Raw genomic sequence first — 23,060 nt, 5'->3', positions numbered from 1 at the left:
CTGTGGGGAAAAAATGAATATCAGATTTGTAATGTGACATGCACAGTGTTAAGTTACAATCTTGAGCTTTGACTGTACATGTGGCTGACTTCCAGAGTAATGCTTATGTGTAGTCCCTGTTTTGTTTGTACAGTGCTGAAAGATGAAGTAAATTGTTTTTATCACAAATATGACTTTTCTGAATGTTGTGTTTGTACCCTTATTGTGTATTATTATACTGTACTAGTAAATTTAATAGATGAAATGTAAATGAATCATTCGGCTGGTTTCAGTCCACGTTGGTCTCATACTGCACTTTGATAATGATATTGTAGGGGAGGGGGGCATTTTAAGGCTGGTGGTGGAATGAGTAAAATTATTGTAACCAGGATAATAAATCCTCTTCTTTGTTCTCCTGATGGAGCTAAACATAATTGAATGAAGACAGTGATGATCATGATGTAAACTGTGCTGTGCCCTCAGATTGGAGTGGTCTAGATGAGGCTGTGGGAGAGGCAGTGCTGCAGTGGGTGTACACAGATCACATCACCCTCCCTCCTGATCACACCTTCACACTCAACCTCATGCGTGCTGCAGCATCATTCTCTCTTGCACCACTCATGAAGAGGTCGGTAAATGGTTGTTTTGTTTTATTTATTTGTTTTTTTCACCCTGGGCATAGACATGGTGGACTATTACATGATGTTCAGCAGTACTCCTATGATCCACACTCCTTCGCATGTCATCAGTTCAGAGAACATACTAAAAAAAACTCCTAAACTCATGAGAATATGATCCTCTATTTCTGCATCATGTCTGTTAGTAGCCTGCCTCATTTGTCTTTAACCATTTTAGTTCAGTGACATATGTTGCATTTTATTCTTACTATTATCAGATGATTTTATTTATCTTAGCTAACATTTTTCAACTGGAGGGGTTTGAGATAGCATTCATTAACCTGGTCATATTGAGTGCTTTCCTAATCTGAGTAAAATGATCTGAAGGTAGCATTAATGAAGTATTGTACATATACCTTTGAAATGAAGGGTTAACTTCATGATCCTGTATTTATGCATAAGGTATATCCTTTTTCAGCATGCAACCCTACCTTCTCCTGACACCGCCTTGTGATTACTTGAGCTTCTTTAGCTCTTGCTGTTCTGTTATTATTTGTTATCCAGAAATTTCTCAAGGGATTATTTCAAATGATCTTACTCAAAATTTACCATACTCATGTCATTCCTGAACCTCCATTCTAATTCTTTTAGTATCTGTTAAAAGCCTAATGATGGTGTACATATTCTTTCCTTTCTTTTTGTCTTGCTACTTTATGTATGATGATGTGTTCTGGCGACTTGAACACTGTTGATAGTTCTCCCACTTTGTAGCATCCTCCTTCCTTGTTTTCTGTTTCTTACCCCACCCTGTCCTTAGGAGGTAGGTTAATATAGTTCAGGATGGTGATGAGGATGCTGGTGATGATGACTTTATTCCCTTCAGCTGTTTTTCGTAATCTCACCCATACTTTGTTATACTTTATCAGTTTTATCTGTTTTCCCATGGAAGGTGTGAGAAAGCGCTGATGGGGTGGGTGACAGTGCGTAATTGTGTTCGTCTCTACACCACAGCAGAAGAGATAGGCGCAGAAACTCTTCGAGACCATTGCTCTACTCTCATTTCCACACACTGGGTAAGATTTATAATCATTAGGTGTACAGGCAGTCCTTGTTATAGCTACTGTTAATTGTCCTGAATATCATAACTTCCTTAGTACAAATGGGACTGTAGATTGGGAGAAAATGGCTGTTCAGCATTATTGGTAACAGTGGAACAGTAATAAGTCCTGTATTTATTGTGTACTTGACCACTTCAGTCCAGTGATATGTATTTTTGTTTTTTATTTGAATATGAGGAGATGTGCTAGATGCTCAACATTATAATGGGCTTAATGAAGAGGTCTTTCTCTGGATTATTTTGGGCAGTTCCTTGAATCTGTAAAACTGTTATTCTTTGATTCTGAAGAAACTTGAATCTCAGGATAGTGGATGAAGAACCTGTTACAGGCTCAAAACCCAAAGTACCGAGATGAGCACCATAGATTCAGTAAGTGCCTCTTGGCATCTGTCTCTTTGTCTTTACCATTCACATTTTGTTACCTATGGTCATTGTTCCAAACAGCCTGATTTCCATAACACTTGTGTGCCAAGGGGAGTCAATGGTGCATGGGTTGGCACATTAAACTAACAGCTGGAAGAACCCGAGTTAGAGTGTGGGACCAGTCACACTTATGGACAGTTTGTGTTTCTCCCTTGTCTCTGTTTGTCTAGCAGCACAGTTAGGGATTTGTATTTAACATTGACAGTTGTGGATCATATTCTAGGGGAAGATTGGGATATAGCAGTAACTACCATGTCTGCCTTAATGACCTTCATGAAGCCAGTACGCATAAATGTAAGCCTGCATCCACACCAGATGCTTGCCAGCACAAGTTCTGCATCACTGTAACACACAGAAGAAGTTATCATTCATTCCTTCTTGCACCCAGTGGGGCCAGTGCATGATTTGCAATGATGTTAAGTTCCTACCGGCAACTACTTGCACCAACAAACATTTGGTTCAGGATCATGTAGCCTAAGCTTTCTTCTTCATCACTCATACAGTTCTTTCTGACACAGAATGACTTCACCCCAGAAGACTTCAGCCACATGACAGCACCACTGCTGTATGCCATGTTCAAGGCCAAGACTACCCACCCACTACATGCTGCCATCAAGCTTCAGCGCGAGGATGTTGTCTTCCTCTATCTCATTGAGTATGATGCACAGGTATGTATTATCAGTTTCTTTTAGAAGCCTGTGATTTACTATTATTGGTTAGTTTTCATCTGATGGAACTGGGCCACTCCCACAACTTAAATACCAAGTCATAGTTGAAGGAAATTAAGTGAGCCATATTTTTGAGGAAAAAATGAATCTTCTTGGTTGTTACTTGAATCTGCCCTCCAAGTTGACTGCACTTGGCCATCAGCTGGACTGAAAAGGGTATGAGTCCTTCATCAAGTTAGAGCAAACCCACTGTACCATAGTTATTAGCTTGGTGGTTTGTAGGTAGTGGTGACCATCATCCACTCACTTGATGTAGTGCTGCCTACTTCTTTTGCCTTTATCATTCTTTTCCTGTGTCTACCCTCCTCACTTCCCAACTCTCTCATCTTTTCTGTCACATTTTATTACTCGTCGTTCCTTTTCAGGTGGCTTTACATTGAATGTAAGCCAGGAAACCTTGTACATTGCCAGGTGGTAACCATATAACAGACCCATACATGTTCCCTACATGTCAGCAAGTGGGTTGGTGAAGGGTTAATGCCTCTCCCCATAAAACAAATAACTCAGAAACAAATGGCCATCCCTTATGGGATTATGGCAACTGGCTATAGGTAGAGAGATAGGTTTGAAACTACATGTTGGTCTAGTATTTACAAACCCCCCAGTTGTAATGACAATGTTTCCAGGTGTGTGGCTTCAAGTCCCAGAAAGTGGTTGAAGGTTTTTCAGTCATGGATGGTTATATACCCTTCAGTGTACTGGACTCTGGTAGCCTAGCATCAGGCCCATACGTGAGGGTAATATGGAGTTGACCATTATATACTCATTTCTGAGATTTTTATTTTATTTAGTACAGTAGTTGTATGGCTTTGTTAGAACACTTTGAGTTGATTAAGGATCCATATGTTTCTTTGGTTTTATAAATATATAATATGAGCAGGTAAGTTGTTTATTGGTTCATAGATGATGAATGAATGAATGATTTATGTACAGTGTTTCTTGTCATGCCGTCCCATTAATCATTTTTAATGTATCTCAGTGTATACAAGGAAATGGTATTGCAATATCATATGTATTTGGTGTCCCCAGAGAAAGCACTTCTGGCATTTCCAGAAAGCAGACTAGTAGCTGGAGAAGGGAGAGTTATAAGCATAATATATATCAAGTTTCACATGTGACATGATTTATTGTCTTATCCAATGGGAATTAGCCCGGTTCATTACAGTATGCTTGTTAGCATCCTTTTGTGTGTGTGTGTGTGTGTGTGTGTGTGTGTGTGTGTGTGTGTGTGTGTGTGTGTGTGTGTGTGTTTGTGTATGTATGTGTAACTTCCTAACTTTGACAGTTGTTGAATGGGTGGTAACCATGTAACCAAATTATGGCGCCTGGTGGTTTAGTGGGTAATTAAGGTGCCCCAGTTGGATTGAGCCTGTGTAGGTTTATATCCAAGGGGTGGTTGGGGTTTATTGCTCACGTAATGCCACTTAGGGATGAATGAGGCTGGTCACTCTCATCTTAAATATCAGGACCAACTTGCCTAGCCCCTGGCATCTATACTGCTCATGGGGAAACACTGGATTAGATGATGAATGAATGAATGAGGATATTTTAGACATTGGTACAGTTGCAGTCTCATTGCTGTTACTTTAGAAGATTCATCATTGTCATACAGCAGAAGGATGAAGTAAGATAAAACATAATGTATCATATTTATTGCACATTTAATCATACCAGTAACAAGACAACACTCATGTCATATCACAGTCAGTAGAAAGATGAACAACCATTGTTGTAGCTAAGAGGTTGTCATGGTCAGGCATCTAAATAATTTTGGTAAATCCATAGCCACAAATTCACTACAGGTGTATGAAACAGAGAAAAAATCTCTCTTACAAAATGATCTAATGCATGAATATAGGTAATGACTAAGCATGAGAATCCAAGCTACCCAGAATTCGGATATCACAAATAATTTATGGTAGTATTGTTGGGTGCAATCTCTGTACTCTTTCAACCTTAACTTGGTAGAGATTTTTGTCCTTTTGCAGCCTGCTCCCCACAGCTTAGAGGCAGAATATGGCAATACTATACTCAACTTCCTTCCCACAACACCTTTTTGTGACTAGCACCATATTCCACTGTTAATCCCATGGTACTGCTTAGTATTTATGATGAAGAGATAACAATTTTAAGCCAAGTTAAACTGGACAGAGTACAATATAGACACATTCCCAGGACACCTCTCACAACTCCAGGTGTCAAGATAGGCCTAATATAGCATAGAGCCAGAGGGACAGAGGGGCCAGGAGAGTAATGAGCGAGGGTGCGTATGTGGGAGGTGCTGGGTTGCAGAAGTTATAGTCACAATAGCAGTATTCAGAGGCTGGAGGTCTGTAAGCATTTCGGTGTCGAAGGCAGCCAGGCCGAACGAGCGAAGCCTCAATAATGCGACCACGCTCAGTGGTGTTGGGAGTACATCCATCCATGGTCACAACATTCACTTGCTCTGTTATGTAGGATAGAGTGGAGTACAGTGGGGCTCATACTCAGATTTCTATTAGTACACATACTATGCAATTTAAAATAATTAATACTTTTGATTCATGAACATAGAACTTTCCCTCCCCCCTCCTTTCTTCTCTCTCTCTCTATTTTTTTTTTTTTTTTTATAAGATACAAGGATAATTTGAGTTTGTAAGACTAAACAGTAGCTTCAGAAAGAATGAATTATGGTGCAGGAAAGAAATGTTGGATGTACTTTACTGAAAGGCGCTGCTCAGTTAATTCTTTCAGGATGAGAAAATATATATATATATATATAATTTTTTTAATGCTGTACAGCACTGTTTTATGCTTATAATGAATCATCTTTTTTCATGTAAAGTACATAAAATATTTTTTCCCTAAAAACTTATCATGGTAGACTCTAATTATGTTTAAATTAATGAACAAATTGCTCCATAGGCAGACCAGTGTCAGGCACTTACCAGTGGCAAGATTAAGTGTGATGCGCTGGTAGACACAGAATGGGGAGTCAGGGCAGTCCATAATGTAGCGTGGAGAACCGTCAAACTCTGAGCAGGGATACACAAAACGGTCATGGCGCCGCACTCGCTGGTTGTTGTGCACACACTCATAACACTGGATACCATAGGCTGTGGACCATGGACATTGGGGTAAAATGAGAACAGTGGAATAGATGGGGTAGGCAGTATTCTGGATCAGAGGGGGGAAAGGGCAGGAAGGAGGAAAAGAGAGTATGCTAAGAGCTGTCAGGGAGGTGGTGATCAGGTGGTTGGAGAAGTGATATGCTTTCTGAAAAGGACACAGATTTATTTGTGGGCTGGGATAAGGAACAGTTTGTTTACTTTATGTGGCTTTCATTAGAAAAGATTTCACTGATCATCCACAAGATCCACCTGTGTATCATAAAAACATCTCTGCTAATACCATCACACCGGTTGTGAATGAGACAGCCCTAGCATGCATTCAGTATGAATGGTGGTTATTAGCATTGAATCACAGACTTTTAAAGATGGGTAGTATGTAGAAGGACTGCTTGGCCTCTGGGTATGGTTTAAAGTATATTCCCAGAGACATACATACCTGTATCAAGATGAAGGAAAAAAAAATGGTAAGCAGGATAAAGTGAGAAGAAAGGGATAGTCAGTGTACTCTGTTCTGCATCAGAGGTTGGAAGAGAAGTATGGAGAAGAGAATTAAAATGGTGAATAAGTGTGATTTTAAGGGGATCAGCCTGGAAGGAATGGACTGGAAAAAAGTGGAGAAGAGAATATGTGAAGCAAGGAAGATGAGAGGAAGGATTGTGTGGCCTGTCGAGAGGGGAGATAGAAAAAAAAAAGTGTGGGGAGAGTGAACATTATGGATTAGAAATTATCATCATCAGTGTCATGCAAACACTGCTTCCTGCTAAATTGAGGTGGGTAGTATCTAGACACACAAAGGAAAAGGCACTAAAATAGAAGAAATATCATCAGACCTCTAAGTAAAATTGGCCATAAATATTAGAACATTTTGTACAGATTTTTCTTTATTGGGACAGTGTTATTAAACCCTGGGCACCAGTACTGTATGCAGTGTATTTTGATATAACTGAGGGAAACAGAAGAGGTGATGATAATCAAGCTCCATTGTTAGTTTGAAATGACACTTTTCATAGGAGTGTCCAGAAACTCGTATTTTATAAATTTCACACTGCTTACTTTGCCGTTGGCAAAAATGTTGGTGAAAAGTTTATTTCAGGGAGACTGGTATATTCTACGAAAAGATGTCGAACTTTACTCTCAGAATGAAAAGAAAGGTTATTTTTGTGTTGGTGTTATTTGGAAAGTTCATGTTTTCACTGTAAGAGGTGTCCCATATACTGAGTAAATCTGTGTGGTGGTTAAATTTTCTCTGTGAGAGGTCTCCCATGTGCTGTAGAAAGCTTTGTGATGGTAGCAAGAATAGAACAAAAAAGATGACATCTTACTGAAGGGTTTATTGTATGTGAGATTATGTTACGAGCCTGAGTTCTAACCTGGTTTGATGTGTGTTGAGCAGAGTAGGAGGATCGGCAGCAGCAGTCTGAAGGAGGGCATACACAGTATTTCTTTCCCAGTCATGATGTTGAGCATTATCTCTTTGATTTTATTATGTCCTGTTGTGTCTCTTCCCTTGTAGCTTATATTGTTCTGTATCTTCCTCTGCTTATTTCTTTGCTTTCCTTTCTTCTTTGTAGTTGATTATTCTGTTATATCCTCTTCTCTCTCATTTTCTGTATGTCTTCACTCATAAATTCATCTCTAGTAATGTACTTCTCTGGGTTGTCGTTTGAATATTCTTCGTTTCACTGTGGGAAAAGAAAATGGGGTGAATTTTAAAACACTGTTCTGATAAATACTATTTGAGATATTATCTTAAGCTTTGGCAGTAGCATAACGAGGTCTGATAAGTCAAGCGCTGTTATTTAAACAAGACAGATATGAAAATGTGTGATGACTGATGAACAGTGTAGTTTTGTAAGTGGTAGGGGATTCTTGCATCAGATGTATACTGTAATAGAGAAAGTATATTAGGACAGTGTTACTTCTACCATTAATGGTGCTGAAACAAAGTCTTCATCGCAAAGTGACAAATTGACAATGTAGGGATTATGAAAGATATTATGCAAATGTTGTGTAAAAGTAAAATTGTTCATTCCTGTGAAGAGTTTATTGATCGTAGCAAAGCATTAGGTATATGATGCTGATTGAGTGGTTGTTGGTACTGAAGTGGGACAAGAGTGAATGCAGTCCCCATGGTTGATAAATGTATACAGTATGTGGGTAGGATCCTGAGAAGAGGTCACAGCAAAGGAGTGGATTGAGGAACAAATGTAATGATGAATAGTGTGAGGTGGGGGATTTTAAATCTGATGTACCAATGTGCAGATGATCCTGTCCCGTCCACCAGCTTTTTTTTTTTTTTTTTTTTTTTTTTTTTTTTTTTTTTAGGAGTGTTTGTGAGCTGTAATGTCCTGAAGTGAATATAGATGAGAATACAGTAATGGTAGTTGAGAGAGAATATGCCATAATTCATGAGATATTGTTTAATCCATTGACTGTAAGAATATTACTAAACTGAACAAAGTCACCAGGTGTCAACCTAAACCAAATTCCTAGGTGTACCAGCTGAAGAAAAACGAGTGCTCAAGGTAGTTTTTGGAGCCTGTATTTGCTCAGATTCCTCATTGATAAGTGAAATATTCTAGTTTTAGACTGAATAACATACTGAAATGCACCAACATCTGTGAAAGTTCAAAATTGGCAGATAATAGAAAAATTTTACCCCATAGGTTTGTGGAAGCTCCCCATTAAGATGTTCCTTGTTTCCCTGTTGAATGTGGTTGACATTGCCTGTGGGATGGCGCATAGGAGACACGAATGGTGGCAGAATAGCTGTTTTGCCCATTGCTTCTACTTTCTTTTTATTCCCATTTCTGAAAATTTTGATGTTGGTGGAAAATCATTTTGGAGTGATGATGATGATGATGAATTTGATTTACCTAGAGCATGCTGTATATTGATGGTGGTGGTGATGGTACAGAAAGCTTCAGGTTCATTATATCCAAGCACCTTCTTTTGGCAGCTTTGTTGTTGCAAGTATATATGGATGTGGTTGTGGTCTGTGCGTGTGGGAACTTTGGTGTGATTTCAAGAAATTGGCGTGGTGGTGTTGTGTTTGTTGCTCTTTACTCTCTCATGTACTTCTCTTACATCTTCCACATTCAGCTGTTTTCCTTCTCTCCTCCTATTCCAAACATATAATTTTCTTCAATTTCCCTTATTTTCCATGTTTAAGTAATAAAAGGTGTTGATGATTTTCTTGGGAAATGTGAAGGAAAGAGAAGAAAGTAGAAAAGTTTAAAGTAAAGAGAGGAAGAAAGAAGAGGAGAGAAGAGGGAGAGGAAAAGAAGAGAAGAGAAGAAAAGGAAAGAGAAGATTAGAAGAGGAGAGGCAAGGAGAGATGATAGATGAAGAGAAGGAGACAATTTAAGTGGGGTGGGGGGAAAGTTGAGACTGACTGAAGAAGAGAAAGATGAGAAAAAATATGGAGAAAGAAAATTAATATGGAGAGTAGAATTAGAGAAAATTGAGGAGAGTGCGAGACAAAATGATGTATAGAAAAGATAAGGAAGGAGGATATTGGTGAGGGAGAGAAGAACGGAGAAAGAGCTGTAGAGAGAATGAAGACAATGGAGAGAGAGAGAGAGAAGAGAGACAGACAGACAGACAGAGAATGAGAGAGAGAGAGAGAGAGAGAGAGAGAGAGAGAGGAAGGAAGTGGGAAAGTGAATTAAGAAACTGGAAAATTTTATGCCATAATTTGATATTTCTTAGTCACTGGTAGGTGGGGGTGCTCACCATCCACTCACTCGATGTAGTGCTGCTGTCGGGTGTCTGCCCTTTCCTCTCCTCCATCCTTCTTTCCTTCCACCCTCTTCTTTCTTTCTTTCCTCATTCTTTCCTTGTCCTTCTGCCTATGGGTGACTTTACACTCCTCCTGTCTTTCTTTCCTTCATTCTTTCCTCTTCCTTCTGCCTGTGGGTGACTCTACACTAAGTGACAAGCCAAATGGTTTCCCGTACACCAGGAAACCATTTACCACGCTGGATGGTAACCATATAACCAAATTTTGGCGCCTGGTGGTTTAGTGGGTAATTATTGCGCTCTAATCGGATTGAGCTGATGAAGGTTTATATCCAAGGGATGGTTGGGGTTGATTGCTCATGTAATGCTACTCAGGGATGAGTGAGGCTGGTCACTCTCATCTTAAATGTCGGGACCAACTGCCTAGCCTTGGGCTTCTACGCTCTTCATGGGGCAATGTAGGATTGGATGATGGATGGATGGATGAATTCTCTCTCTCTCTCGCCGTGTTTTTGTCTTCCCCACTCTGTTTTTTCTTTTCTCACTCCATATTTCTTTCTCCTGCCGTTTTTTCCCCCTGTCCTAGCCCCTTTTTTCCTTCCTGTCCCCTCTTCCCCCTGCACCATAGCCAGTAACTGTGAATTTGAGTAAATGATGTAATGCAGAACTAAAAACAGTTTATCCCTTTCATCCAGGTCCCTCTCCTCCTCCTAATTTACCTCACCTCTCCCCTGCCCCTGTGCCTCTCATCTCTCTTCCCCTTCCTCCTCTTTTCATCATTCTCTCCTCATTTCCTTCTTCTTTCCCCTATTATCTCTTGTCCCCTTTCTTTTTTCCTGCTTTTTCCCCCACTTTGCCCCTTTCTCTCTCTCTCTCTCTCTCTCTCTCTCTCTCTCTCTCTCTCCTTTCCTCCCCTTTACCTCTCTTTCTTCCCCCTTCCTTCCTTCTCCTCCTGTCTTCACCTGGTCTTCCCTCTCATCTCCCCTTCTCCATATATATATACTGTACTTTCCCTCCCCTCCCCTTTCCTTATTTCTTTCCCATCCTCTCCCCTCACTTCTTTTCCCTCACTTACTTCTGTACCCTTCCCCTACTCTTCCCTCTCTTTCCCTCCTCCACTTACCCTTCCCTCATTTCTCCCCTCACCCTTCCCCCATTTCTCCCCTTCCCACCTCTCCCTTTCCCCTTCCCCTCCCCCTCCCCTATTTCCTCTTCCTCCCACCGTGTTCCCTCTTCCACTCTGTCAGAAGTATTTATAAACAAGCATGAAGGTGTGGTGGCGTGGTGTTGGTGAGGATGATGCTAGTGGGGATGGTGGTGATAGGATGATGGTGGTGATGATGGTAATGGTGGTAATAGTGTTAATTAATGGTGGTTGGTAGTGGTAGTAGAGTTGGTGAGGGAACTGGTGGTAGTGATGATAATTTTGTCCGTAATGGTGGTGGTATTGGTAGTTGGTAGTGGTAGTACAGGTGTTAGTGGTGCTAGTTGTGGATGGTGGTGATGGTAAGGGGGGGGGCATGGTGGTGGTGGTGATAATGGTAGTTGTGTTTGTGATGGTGGTGGTGGGTGGTAGTGCTGGTTGGTATTAGTGGTAGTGGTCGAGGTGATGTTTCTGGTTGGCCGTAATAAACTTGACTGGTTAGTGATAATGGTAGATGGTGGTGATGATGGTTTTGTAAGTTTGGTGTGTGTGTGTGTGTGTGTGTGTGTGTGTGTGTGTGTGTGTGTGTGTGTGTGAGATTACTGGTACCATTAACCCTGTCGAAGTAACTTCAGCATTTTATTCCAGCAAACACTAAATGATATTGTGAGTTGGCCATTGGAGCCACACCACCACCACCACCACCACCACCACCACCACAGTAATAACAGTAACAACCACCTCCACCACAACTACCCACCTACACCCTGTCATTTTCTCTTGCTGTCTCCATTTGAGCTAGAAAACCTCTCTCTCTCTCTCTCTCTCTCTCTCTCTCTCTCTCTCTCTCTCTCTCTCTTGATGATGAATGAAGGGAAGGCCAGAGCTAAATTCAACACAACAAAGGAATGACAAGAACAGACATGCTCAACTCACGCTTTAGAGAGAGAGAGAGAGAGAGATGTGTGTGTGTGTGTGTGTGTGTGTGTGTGTGTGTGTGTGTGTGTGTGTGTAAATTAGCTTAGAAAATTCTAGGAAATGAAGCAGCACGCATAGAAGTTAATGGCCCGTGTGTGTGTGTGTGTGTGTGTGTGTGTGTGTGTGTGTGTGTGTGTGTGCCTTGCGGATATAAGCTGGGGAGTAAGTTTGTGTAGGGGGGAGAGAGAGAGGACAATACCCGCAAAACGATGTATTTCCTCTTAGTATTCCATTGTTTTTTACTTATACTTCATTTTCACATCCCTCCACCTCATCCTTTCTTTTTCTCCCTCCCACCACTCCTCTCCCTCTCCTTTCATTGCTCCTCCCTCGCTCCCTTTCCTCTCTCTCCTTAGCGTTTCCCTCTCTTCTCTCTATCCCCTCTCTTTCCCCCTTTCCCCACGCCCTCTCGCCTTGTGTCCTCCCTTCCATCCTCTTCATTCACTCTCTTACATTTCCTTCTTTTCTTCTCCATTTTATTCGGAGTTCATCGTTTTTCTTTCTCTCCCTGGTTTCCTTTCTGTCTTCTCTTTCCTCCCTCTCCTTCCACTTTGTCCCTTCCCCCCCCCTCTCTCTCTCTCTCTCTCTCTCTCTCTCTCTCTCCTGCCAGTATAGCATGACACATACACTCCAGACTGTGTGTGTGTGTGTGTGTGTGTGTGTGTGTGTGTGTGTGTGTGTGTGTGTGTTTAGCCATAACTTCAAAAGTGAAAGACTTAGAAGTTTGAAAAATGTCTCGTATTACTTGAGTTCAAGGTTGTTTTGCTTGGTGTTTAATTATTGTGTTCCTGATTTCATAGCAGTGCGTTCACGTGTCTGTCTCCTGTGGTAGTAATGAACCGATTGCCAACAAATTTATGATCACGAAACTTGACTTTTGGTGAAGTTAGGTAACTTTGTAGTGTGTTTCTGAATGCGCATATGCCGTTACATTTGTTAAATTAATGATCCCTTTGCCCCCAACAACGACCGTATTTGGTTTGGTACTGACTTTTTGCCTTGGTTCTCTTACTCGTGTTGATGCGCTTTCTTATATTTGTTCTGATTAAACATCATAATAGTCCTGGTTGTACAGCGTTCCTTATACCTAACCTGGAAAGTCAAATAATATCTGTAGTTAACTGGATATCAGTAGTGGTGATGGTGATACTGGTCGTATGGCTGTGAGTAGTTGAAGTGGTTTTACAGTACATTAGGAATGGGTAGGCAGCAGGCGTTTCCGGGTTGGGTAAGGCAGGAAGGGATTGACCAAGGTGGAGCTGAGGGGAGTGGAGAAGAGAATGTTGAGTCCGGTAGGGCAAGATAGACCAGAGTAGAACAGGGTAAGCTAGGCCAAGGTAAATCAGATTACTGTAGTATAATGTAGGACAGGGGACACAAAGCAGAGCAGAGTTGGACAGATAGAGCAGACCAAAATAGAACAGCACAGTGTAAGGCAGCGCAGGCGAGGATATGATGATACTGGTGAGAGAAGGGTAGAGTAGAGGTTGGTAGCAAGCGTTTCCGAGTAGAGCAAGATAGGAAAGGGTAGGACAGAGCAGGGCAAGGCAATGTAGAGAGAATGGGATTAAAGAGTGAAGTAAGGACAGGGCAGGCAAAACAGAAGAAAGTCAGAAAGAGCAGTGTAGGGCAAGGCAAGGCAGACAGAACAGGACAGAGCAGCAGAGCAGGACAGGACATCAGGGCAAAGCAGGATAGACTAGGATAAAATGTTTAGAGAGGGATAAGATAAAATAGGTGAATGCAAGGACGTAGTGTGGCAGGTTAGAGTAGAGAATGATAAGGCAAAGTAGGACAGAAGAGGATGGGAAGGATCGATAACACCGAGGAAGGGGAACGGTAGGATGAGGTGGATAAGGAAAGGAACTGGAAAACAAGAAAGGAAAAGGAAGACGGGGAAGAATGAAAAGAGAGGCAGGGGAAGTGTAAGAGAGAAAATAAAGTAAGGAGAGAGAGTACAGAAAGGAAAGAAAAAAACGAAGAGCAAGATAGAAGTGTAAGATAGAGAAGAAAATAGTGAAAGAAAAAGACGGAAAGAAAGACAGGCGAGTGTAAGAAAGGGGAGAAAGAAAAAAAGGAGAAATGGAAGTAGAAGAGAAACAAGATAAAGAAGACGTGTTCCGAGGAAGAGGTGAGACGAAGAAAAAGAAGAAATTGGAGTTAATAGTGTGCTCGTGTGTGTGTGTGTGTGTGTGTGTGTGTGTGTGTGTGTGTGTGTGTGTGTGTGTTTGTTTTACTGAAGTTAGCGTGTTGTGTAGCAGTTATGCCGAGCAAATTACAGGGGATATGCGTAAATGTGTATGTATTCGTATGTATAAACTATGAATACAGTATGATGCGTAGTTATGTAGGCGGGTATGTTAATGTTTGGATGATGAAGGTTTGTATGTATGTATACTTGCATGTACATATGTATGTATGTTTGTTGCGTTACTTTGAATGTTTGTTAGTTTATGTGTATCAGTATATACGGTATTGTGCGTGTGAGATACGTGAGTAAATGTGTCGTATGTGTGGATCAGAATTTCTTGTGTCCATCTATCTGTCCATCTATCTATTCATGTATATCTATCTGCCTGTCGGTCTGTATATGATTTGTGTGCGTGTTGGCGTTTATGTAGTGTGTATGTATGTGTCTGTGTTTAAGTGAATGTTAACTAGGGTGTATACATGTGTGTGGGTGTGTTGATGTGCGTATGGAGGTGTAGATTTTTATTATTACCCTTCCCACACGCACACAGGGTTAGCACGCACAGGCACTTTTACACACACACACACACACACACACACACACACACACACACACACACACACACACACACACACACACACACACCAGTCAGGCTTATACCGGTACCGTACCCAGTCGAGCAAACTCCACACAGGCAAACTCGTATACACACGCAGTCAAGCACGTACTCGTACCAGAAACACACACACACACACACACACACACACACACACACACACACACACACACACACACACACACACACACACACACACACACACACACACACACACACACACACACACACACACACACACACACACACACGGCCTTGTCTCGGAAGTTTGTGTGTTTGAAAGATCAATAGTGTTGGTCCGAGTCACGCTATCATCACTGCATGTGGACCGTACGTACTGTGTGTGTGTGTGTGTGTGTGTGTGTGTGTGTGTGTGTGCTTGACTGTGTGTGTATACGAGTTTGCCTGTGTGAATGCTGGACAGGGTATGTGTATATGCCCGACTACTGTGTGTGTGTGTGTGTGTGTGTGTGTGTGTGTGTGTGTGTGTGTGTGTGTGTGTGTGTCCATTAATACAATTCCACATGCAATACTGTAATAAGGTGGGAATATCCTGCGCCTGACTATATGGTAAAGGGGACATGAATCAGGGGAGAAGGGAAGTCACAGGTTCAATCAGCTTCTTTTACCGTGTCTCAGAACCTGATTGCAACTGTTTAAAGCAACCAGTAATATTGAAATGAGTTGCAAGGGTTGTAATCTGACTTAAATTGTTTGAAACCCCATATGTGTAAAAGGATGATTGACTGCGACTGTACATTTCTCCCCTCCCTCACCACCACCACCACCACCTCTCCTTGCTGTCCCTGCTCAGTGCCGTAGTAGATAATAAGCGCCACTTGTTCATGTTGGTGAGTCGCTTTTTTTTTTTTTTTTTTTTTTTTTTTTTTTTTTTTAATGCTGGTGTTATTTTTACTCTTGACTTGGTTTACAGTAAATTTGCCGCATCTTCGTCGTGAATGTTGGTTTGTAACAATAGATTATCATTTGAATATGATTTTAGTCACGAAGAAGTGTTGCGGAAAGGATGGGGTCATAGCACTGTATCTTTCTCCTGCCCCTTTACAACCTCGCTCTGGTGACGTATCTTATATTCTGCCGTTTGCTGCCACCAGACGATTTTATTCAGCATTGAAGAGTTGGATTATCGAGCTTGTGGAGTTACATGTACCGGTAGCCTTCTTTAACCCCATTGCAACCAGTGGCCTGTCTGAAGTTGGCATAAAATTGTCTGTGAAGAGAAAGATTCATTAGAAAAAAAGTCAGTCTGAAGAGAGAGAGAGAGAGAGAGAGAGAGCAGCTTCCCCTCCTGTCAAGTTCGTGGGCTATCCGGCAGACATAAATACCCGACTCCCCAGCAAGCACCGTTAATGGAATCTTTGTCACGGCAGGAAGTGGAGTGATGGCGGGATGGCAGTGAACCATTACGCCTTCTATTGTTTATTGAACCGGATAATATAGCGGTGGTTCCGTAACACTGATTCCACATGACGCGCTGCATACGGGAAATAATTTTAATATTGACATCTCCAGACCATTTTATTTAGCTTCTTCACTACGAGGACGTCTTATTAATTCTTGTCACCTTCATACGATTTTTATTAGACCACATCACATTAATTCACACTTCGGCGTATTTCATTTATTTTTTATTTATTCCTGCTTCTCCATATGATTTTATTAAACTTCTTCCAGACGATTTGAGTTAGTTCATGAGATTTTTCTTTTTCGAAGTCAGAGGTTAGTTACGGCTTTCTGTAACACTGTAACGACCATTGGGTTTTGGTAAACTTAGGAAAATCATCTGAAAAGCAGCAAGAATAAATTACAAAAATAGATAATCGAACTGAAAGGGTTAATATTTCTCTCTCTCTCTCTCTCTCTCTCAGTATATTTACAATTTGTGACGGTACGGCTGACTTTTTTTTTCCGTTTTTTTCAAGGATAATTTCATGGTTATAAAGGCTAACATTTTCTTTCCTAATGGGGTTCTGAAGATATTTATTTCCCTCCCTTTTTTTTTTTTTTTTTTTTTTTTTTTTTTTTTTTTTAGCCGACAGAGACACCTTTTGCGGTATTTGGAATTTCTATAATACTCATAATATTATTTTTTTCGTGACTTTTTCCGAAAATTTTATAGGAAGGGTATTGTGAGGTTAGATAATTCCCGTTTTTTGTTTTTATAGTTTTTTTCTGTGTTCTGAAGTTTTGTTATTACGATTGTGTGTGTGTGTGTGTGTGTGTGTGTGTGTGTGTGTGTGTGTGTGTGTGTGTGTGTGTGTGTGTGTGATTAGGCTACATACCTGATATTTTTCAAGTAGAATTTTTCATATAATTTCCCGCTGTAATATATTTAGGAATGCATTGACTTTTTGTGTAGAGTGGAACTTGAAATCAGTTTTTGTGGCATTTACCTTCTATCGCAGTGATTATGTTTCAGTGAGTTTTATATTTTTTTACTGTGGTTCGTCAGTTACCTTTATGAAAACTCGAATTGCCAATATCACTTTCATTTATATACATTTTTACGTTTATGTTATTGAGGTTGAATATTCTTGAACCGTATTTTAGATGTTTTATTTAAAGATTCAGGGTTAGCAGCCGTAATTAATTGTTAACTTGTGTAATGGATGATGAAGAGGTTAGAGAGGTGGTGTGTGGGTGTGGGTGTTTGTGTGTGTGTGCGTGCGTGCCTGTTAATATTTTCCCCCACAACCTCAGCCATCATGTCACATTCCTCACAGATCCGTTCGTTTTCCATCTGTTCCTCGGTGTCACTCCACATACACATCTGACTCAGCTTCTTTCAACGCCCCTCGCCGACCATAACATGACTTATTTTTTATTTATTTATTTATTTATTGTCTTGGTGCTAGTTTCAGACGCTTTTATATACCCTGGGAGAGTTTTCCCTGTGAGAAGCCTTTCCAAAGTTGAAAAAAATTGTCTGGAGGTAGCAAGAGAGAGAGAGAGAGAGAGAGAGAGCGGCGCGGGCTTCAAGAGGTTAACTAACACTAATAATAGGTCAATGTCAGAACCAGCACACTTTCACGTAATGCTCACTTTTTGCCCCCACACTCACACACACACACATTCCCACTTCTTGTTGCTGCTGTCAGTGGCCCTTACACTTTCATTTCGTTTTGCAACCCCATTTTAACTTCATCTTTCCAACTACCTCCTTTTTTTCACAATACTACTGAAATACGGCACCAAACGGCCAGGTATTCTCCAGCTCCATACCTACTAGACTCAGGATACGATTAGTCTCTGTACATTTTGGTATCACCTTCACAATTGTTTCACAGTTTATGGGTTACGTAAATGGATGAAGTATATCCAAATAATCACACGTGTTTATTGTAAGGATAGAGCTGCCTTATTCCACCTTCTTTTACGTTACGAATCACCAGACAGTTGCATCCACCATTTATTTATTTTTTCTGTGTCTAACTGTCTATATCTGTCTACATTTATTTTTACTATTAGACAGTTTCATCAATCAGATCATATTAGCCTTTTATAATTTCCATTCATCATCTCTTACCTGTTAGCCAAGCTTATCCCTCATCTTACACATTTACCAGGCAGTTATATCCAGCATCTCCAGCCATACGAATTACCACAGTTCAGTCCACCACATCTACCCCCACACATTGCGTTTTTAGCTTGCATTGTTTTTATGAAGGGTCTATTAGGTCATCGCTTTCTGTTTTTATTTTTCATGGTCCCATTTAGTCTTTGAAGTTGTGTTTGAGATACTGGTATGGTTTCGTTTTCTTAATTGCTTCTTTTTTCTTATACATACATAATATATATATATATATATATATATATATATATATATATATATATATATATATATATATATATATATATATATATATATATATATATATATATTAATTTGTCCAGCGACGTAATAGACCGCTGTCGTTACCCTGCAATGATGTTAGGTTGTACTGATTAACCATTCAGTGAACCACCATCTCTCGCATTACGAGTTACCGTATCATAATTTTTCATGCACCATCTCGCTGTACAAATTACCTGGTTGTGATATACACAATCTCGCTATACGTATTATCAAGCTGTTTTATGCACCCTCTCGTTATACGAATTATGAAGCTATTTTGCGCACAGTCTCTCACTGTACGAATTACCAGACAGACCTTCACAGCCCACCGCCTCCCTGCACCCCTCTCGTCCCCTCTTGTGCCGAGTTCATTGGCCACGCTATTAATTTTCATGATGGTAATGCTGGCGTGTTGAGAGGGCGCCTTGGTGTGTGTGTGTGTGTGTGTGTGTGTGTGTGTGTGTGTGTGTGGGCGGGATGTGGGCCAGCTGATCTTATAGCACACTTGCTCACTCACTCACCCGCCTTGTCGCAATCACCGATACACCGTTAATGACGTGTGTGTGTGTGTGTGTGTGTGTGTGTGTGTGTGTGTGTGTGTGTGTGTGTAAACAGAATTAACACTGATTATATTATAGAAAGATTTTTTTGTATTTGTAATATTTGAACCCTACGTAGGAAATAGGTCTCTTCTGTGCTAAATAAAATCGTCTGGCGGGACAGATTAACCCCTAGAGTGCAAGGTTTTTCCTCTCGTAAATGGTTAACATAAGTAGGTGGCAGCAGACATTAAAAAAATTGAAAGAAATATAAATGGGAAGACTAGACACACACACACACACACACACACACACACACACACACACACACACAAAATCAAGGAAGAGGGTCGCTGCTGTTTGCCTGACCATGATACCAGTCCTCTCAGTGTGCACATATAGTTAAGTAAAAAGTGTTTCTAAATTTAATCTCACCATAGGAAGTCAAGTTTAAATCCCAGCACTGTATTTTAATAGTAATCCCTCCTGTAAGTTACTATTTTTTTATTATTAATTATTGCTATGGGTAAAGAATTTGATTTAGGCTGAGATACCCCTTGTAATAATGGAGTTAGTATTATTAACTCGTTCAGTTCGAGGCCCTTATATATTACATTTATTATTTTTATTTATTTATTTAGTTTATTTTTAAGACGATATTTATTCAGTTTAGTGAGCTTTGGAAATGGAGAAGTTAATTTTAGGGTCTTAAACTTACACCTTAAATCGCCAAATGTACTCCCAACCCCCTAATTTTGGGTGGTCATTTTAGGGAACGCCTGTGGGTGTTAGGAATGGTTAGCCTGCATCCCACATTACAGAGTGCCGTTTGCAAAAGTACAGGAAATCCATATAAGTTCCATCTTTGTCGCCTGCATCGAAAATTAATGTAGAAAAAATTGGGGGGTATGCATTCCACTTTCGAAAAAAAAAATAATATGGGGGTTATGCATTCCGCTTAAAAAAAATGGGATAGGCCTGTGCACTTCACCTCGAAAAAAATTGGGGGGGGGGGGGGTACGCACGCCACTTTCGGGGGAAAAAAATCTAGGGGTAAGCACTCCACTTTTCGACCAGATGTTTGAGCATACAGTACAATCCATAGCCTTCATCAGTGTGTGTGTGTGTGTGTGTGTGTGTGTGTGTGTGTGTGAGAGAGAGAGAGAATGCAATGGTGTTTCCGGACTAGCCCTGGTGTGGAATAGATCTTTGGGTTTTTGTCTATCTATTGCCAAAGTTTTTTTTATCTATTGCTGAATTTGTTTTCCCCATCTGTTGTCGAATTCAGTTTATCTATCGATCGCCCAATCAATTATCAGTCTGTTGTCGACGCTGTTCTTATGTGCCCGAATCTATTATATCTATCTGTCTGTTTTATCTATCGCCTGCTGAATCATTTATATCTATCTGCCGAATCTATTATCTATCTCCTGCTGAATCATACGTGTCTATCGAATGTTTTATCTATCGCATACTAAATCTGTTATCTCCTGTCAGGTCGCATCTACATTATATCTCCATAGCCAGACGTCTAATCCTAGAGTTGACCTAGGAGGGACACGAGAAAATTCCCCTCCCCCCCAGGCCCTCTGTGTCCACTCATTTCCAGTCATCTCCACTCCTCCGCCACTCCAAGTCACCCTCCTTCATGAACTCTCTCTCTCTCTCTCTCTCTCTCTCTCTCTACAGTTAAGCTCTTTATACCCTAGCAACTACAACAGCGTCAGTGATAGTAGTAGTAGTAATAATAGTAATAGTAATAATAGTAATAATAATAATAATAATAATAATAATAATAATAATAATAATCCATCCTCCAATCCTACCTTGCCCCATGAGGAGCGTAGGAGCCCGGGGCTAGGCATGTTGGTCCTGACATTTAAGATGAGAGATAAATAATAATAATAATAATAATAATTAGTGGTAGTAGTGGTTGTGGTGGTGGTAGTAGTAGTAGTATAGTAGTTGTGGTGGTGGTGGTAATAGTAGTAGTAGTAGTTATAATATAAATAGACATAATAAACCAATATACCATACCTGCGTTAATCACCCCAACCAGAGGAAGCTAGAACAATACTTTCGTCCTTTGGTAATGATTTTATTGTCAGGTGTAAAGTCTTGATTTCTTCTGTATCACCAAATCGTAACGATGAGGATTATTCTATATTTTTGTCGTACTGCTTTTTCTTCCTTGTCGTTAAATAAGCATGGTAGTTATAATTTTAATTGTGTCATCAATTTTAGTTTTTTCCTTTAAGTTACATTATTATTTACGGGAATCGTGGTTATAATTTTCGTTTTGGTGTCAGTTTTATGGCATTTTACACCAGTTATCAAATTACAGTCCCACGATATAAATGAGCTGTCGTCTGCAGTCACATGGTTCTACTTTCGATCTCGGCCTTGCTAGTGAATTATGCAGAGGGATTTTGAAAGGTCACCCAGTCAGGCGGCCTTCTTCCTTGAGTGGCACACACCCTCCACCCACTCCGTCTGAGGAGCAACTGGTGAGGCAAGAGAGGGTCAGGGTTGCCAACAGAGATCCTAGCCAAACCGCGGGATATAGCCCTTGATAACCGCGGCAAGTGCTTCAAAAGTAGCCCAAACGGACTGACCTCTGATATGTTCTTCCATCTCTCCACTGACCATAAAGATACACCCTGAAGCTTGCGTGGGCCTGTGAACCTTTGGATGTATTAGCGTCATTACCATTTCAAACTCGAATAAGGATGGGGCTTTATTTTGAAGGTTACAAGTTTTCAAGACTGGCACCCTAAAATAGTCAGGTAGCAGCACAATTTTTCAGTCTGCGGCATGTCATTCGAAAGTGACCCAATTGGGCTGGGAAACCGTGGCGTTGGCTACGCTGAAGAGTTTGTGGAGGGCCAAGGCGTTCGGAGCGGTGCCAGACGTATGTGCCTAAATTTTCGTCCCGCATTTTCACTCCTTTCCCCTCCCACGGCTTGAGAATGTATAAAAATTCAGTCTAACCAATTATAAAGGCGAGGGTTCTGTCGTGGAGCTGAAAAATTGCTTGTTAGTCTGGTCGATGCACTCATGAGCGGTGCCGTGCGTCCCATCCCAGACATCATATAACAATTTTTCTCCCTTCGTCTCAGGACCATAGTGATCGAAAGTAAACTGAAAGCCTATATTAAGCTGAGGGTTTTGTTACGGATTTTAAAAATGTGCTTGTTGTTATGGAAGTTTGGGTGAGTCAGAAGTTTGGGGGAGTATGGGTATTTTGGGGGTTGGCTGACTGCATGGTTCACGGAAGTAAATGGTGAATCACGCAAGCATGTCATCATCCGGAATTTTTCTATGTATGTTTTTTTCCTGTTAGCTGGGCCATGTAATTTGTAGCTGTGGTGGAGTGGCAGTACAGACTACGGTGCATTCCTATTCTTTTTAATGGAAATGGAAAATGGTGCACAGACCGATTTTTTTTTGTGATTATTTGGTAAAACCTTGATCATATGTACGTCAGTTTGTATCCCCAATTATTGAATCGCTTCCTGTATACGGTATAGTGTATGTGCCTTCCTTATCTGAGTAAATTCATATGGCGTTTACCTCCCCCTCCCCCCCCTCTCTCTCTCAGCTTCGTCTATAACATCCTAATTTAAGCCTCTCCCTTCCCCACCCCTCTCACTTACCTAGTTGTCTAAAGGAGGAGTGGGAAGCCTTGAAATTTCCACAAGTATATTATTATCACAAAATTATCATCTCTTAGCATTAGAATCAACGTCATCTGACCAGAATCACTGGTATTGTATGTGTAGTAACATCATTAAACATTATCATCATGTAACATCAGGAACATCACCAGCTCAACATCATCGTCAGTGTTCCACAAGTTTATTAATGCCACAAAACACAGTATTAACATCAAGACCAGCATCAATACAAGGCAGAATTGATCCAGATATCAGGCACCTTTATCATCAACGAGTAATATTAGCGTCATCATCATCAACGTTACCATCAACACAGGAACCAACATTCATCAGTAACATCAGTA

The 23,060-nt window shown here is 40.7% G+C and overlaps 2 protein-coding genes across 2 annotated transcripts in view; one reads left to right on the top strand and one right to left on the bottom strand.

Moving 5' to 3' along the window:
• The window catches only part of LOC145403649 (ankyrin repeat and FYVE domain-containing protein 1), a 93,960-nt gene that overhangs the window by 6,475 nt on the left and 64,425 nt on the right, over nt 1-23,060 (top strand). Inside the window, exons 4-6 of the mRNA XM_080275336.1 lie at nt 463-607; nt 1,546-1,669; nt 2,655-2,804. Of these exons, the coding sequence (XP_080131462.1) occupies nt 463-607; nt 1,546-1,669; nt 2,655-2,804 (419 nt within the window). The remainder of the gene's footprint in view (nt 1-462; nt 608-1,545; nt 1,670-2,654; nt 2,805-23,060) is intronic.
• LOC145403650 (uncharacterized) lies at nt 4,525-7,519 on the bottom strand. The gene is made up of 3 exons (XM_080275337.1): nt 7,345-7,519; nt 5,792-5,959; nt 4,525-5,310 (listed from the first exon to the last, which is right to left on the bottom strand). Exons 1-3 carry the CDS (start codon nt 7,439-7,441, stop codon nt 5,063-5,065), a joined length of 513 nt encoding a protein of 170 aa, XP_080131463.1. The 5' UTR covers nt 7,442-7,519; the 3' UTR covers nt 4,525-5,062.

Source organism: Coenobita brevimanus, chromosome 61, assembly GCF_032717465.1.
Source record: "Coenobita brevimanus isolate Jiangsu-jjx chromosome 61, ASM3271746v2, whole genome shotgun sequence".
NCBI lineage: Eukaryota > Metazoa > Arthropoda > Malacostraca > Decapoda > Coenobitidae > Coenobita > Coenobita brevimanus.
Note: the sequence above shows the minus strand (reverse complement) of the source record. Positions and strands in the feature narration are given on the sequence as shown.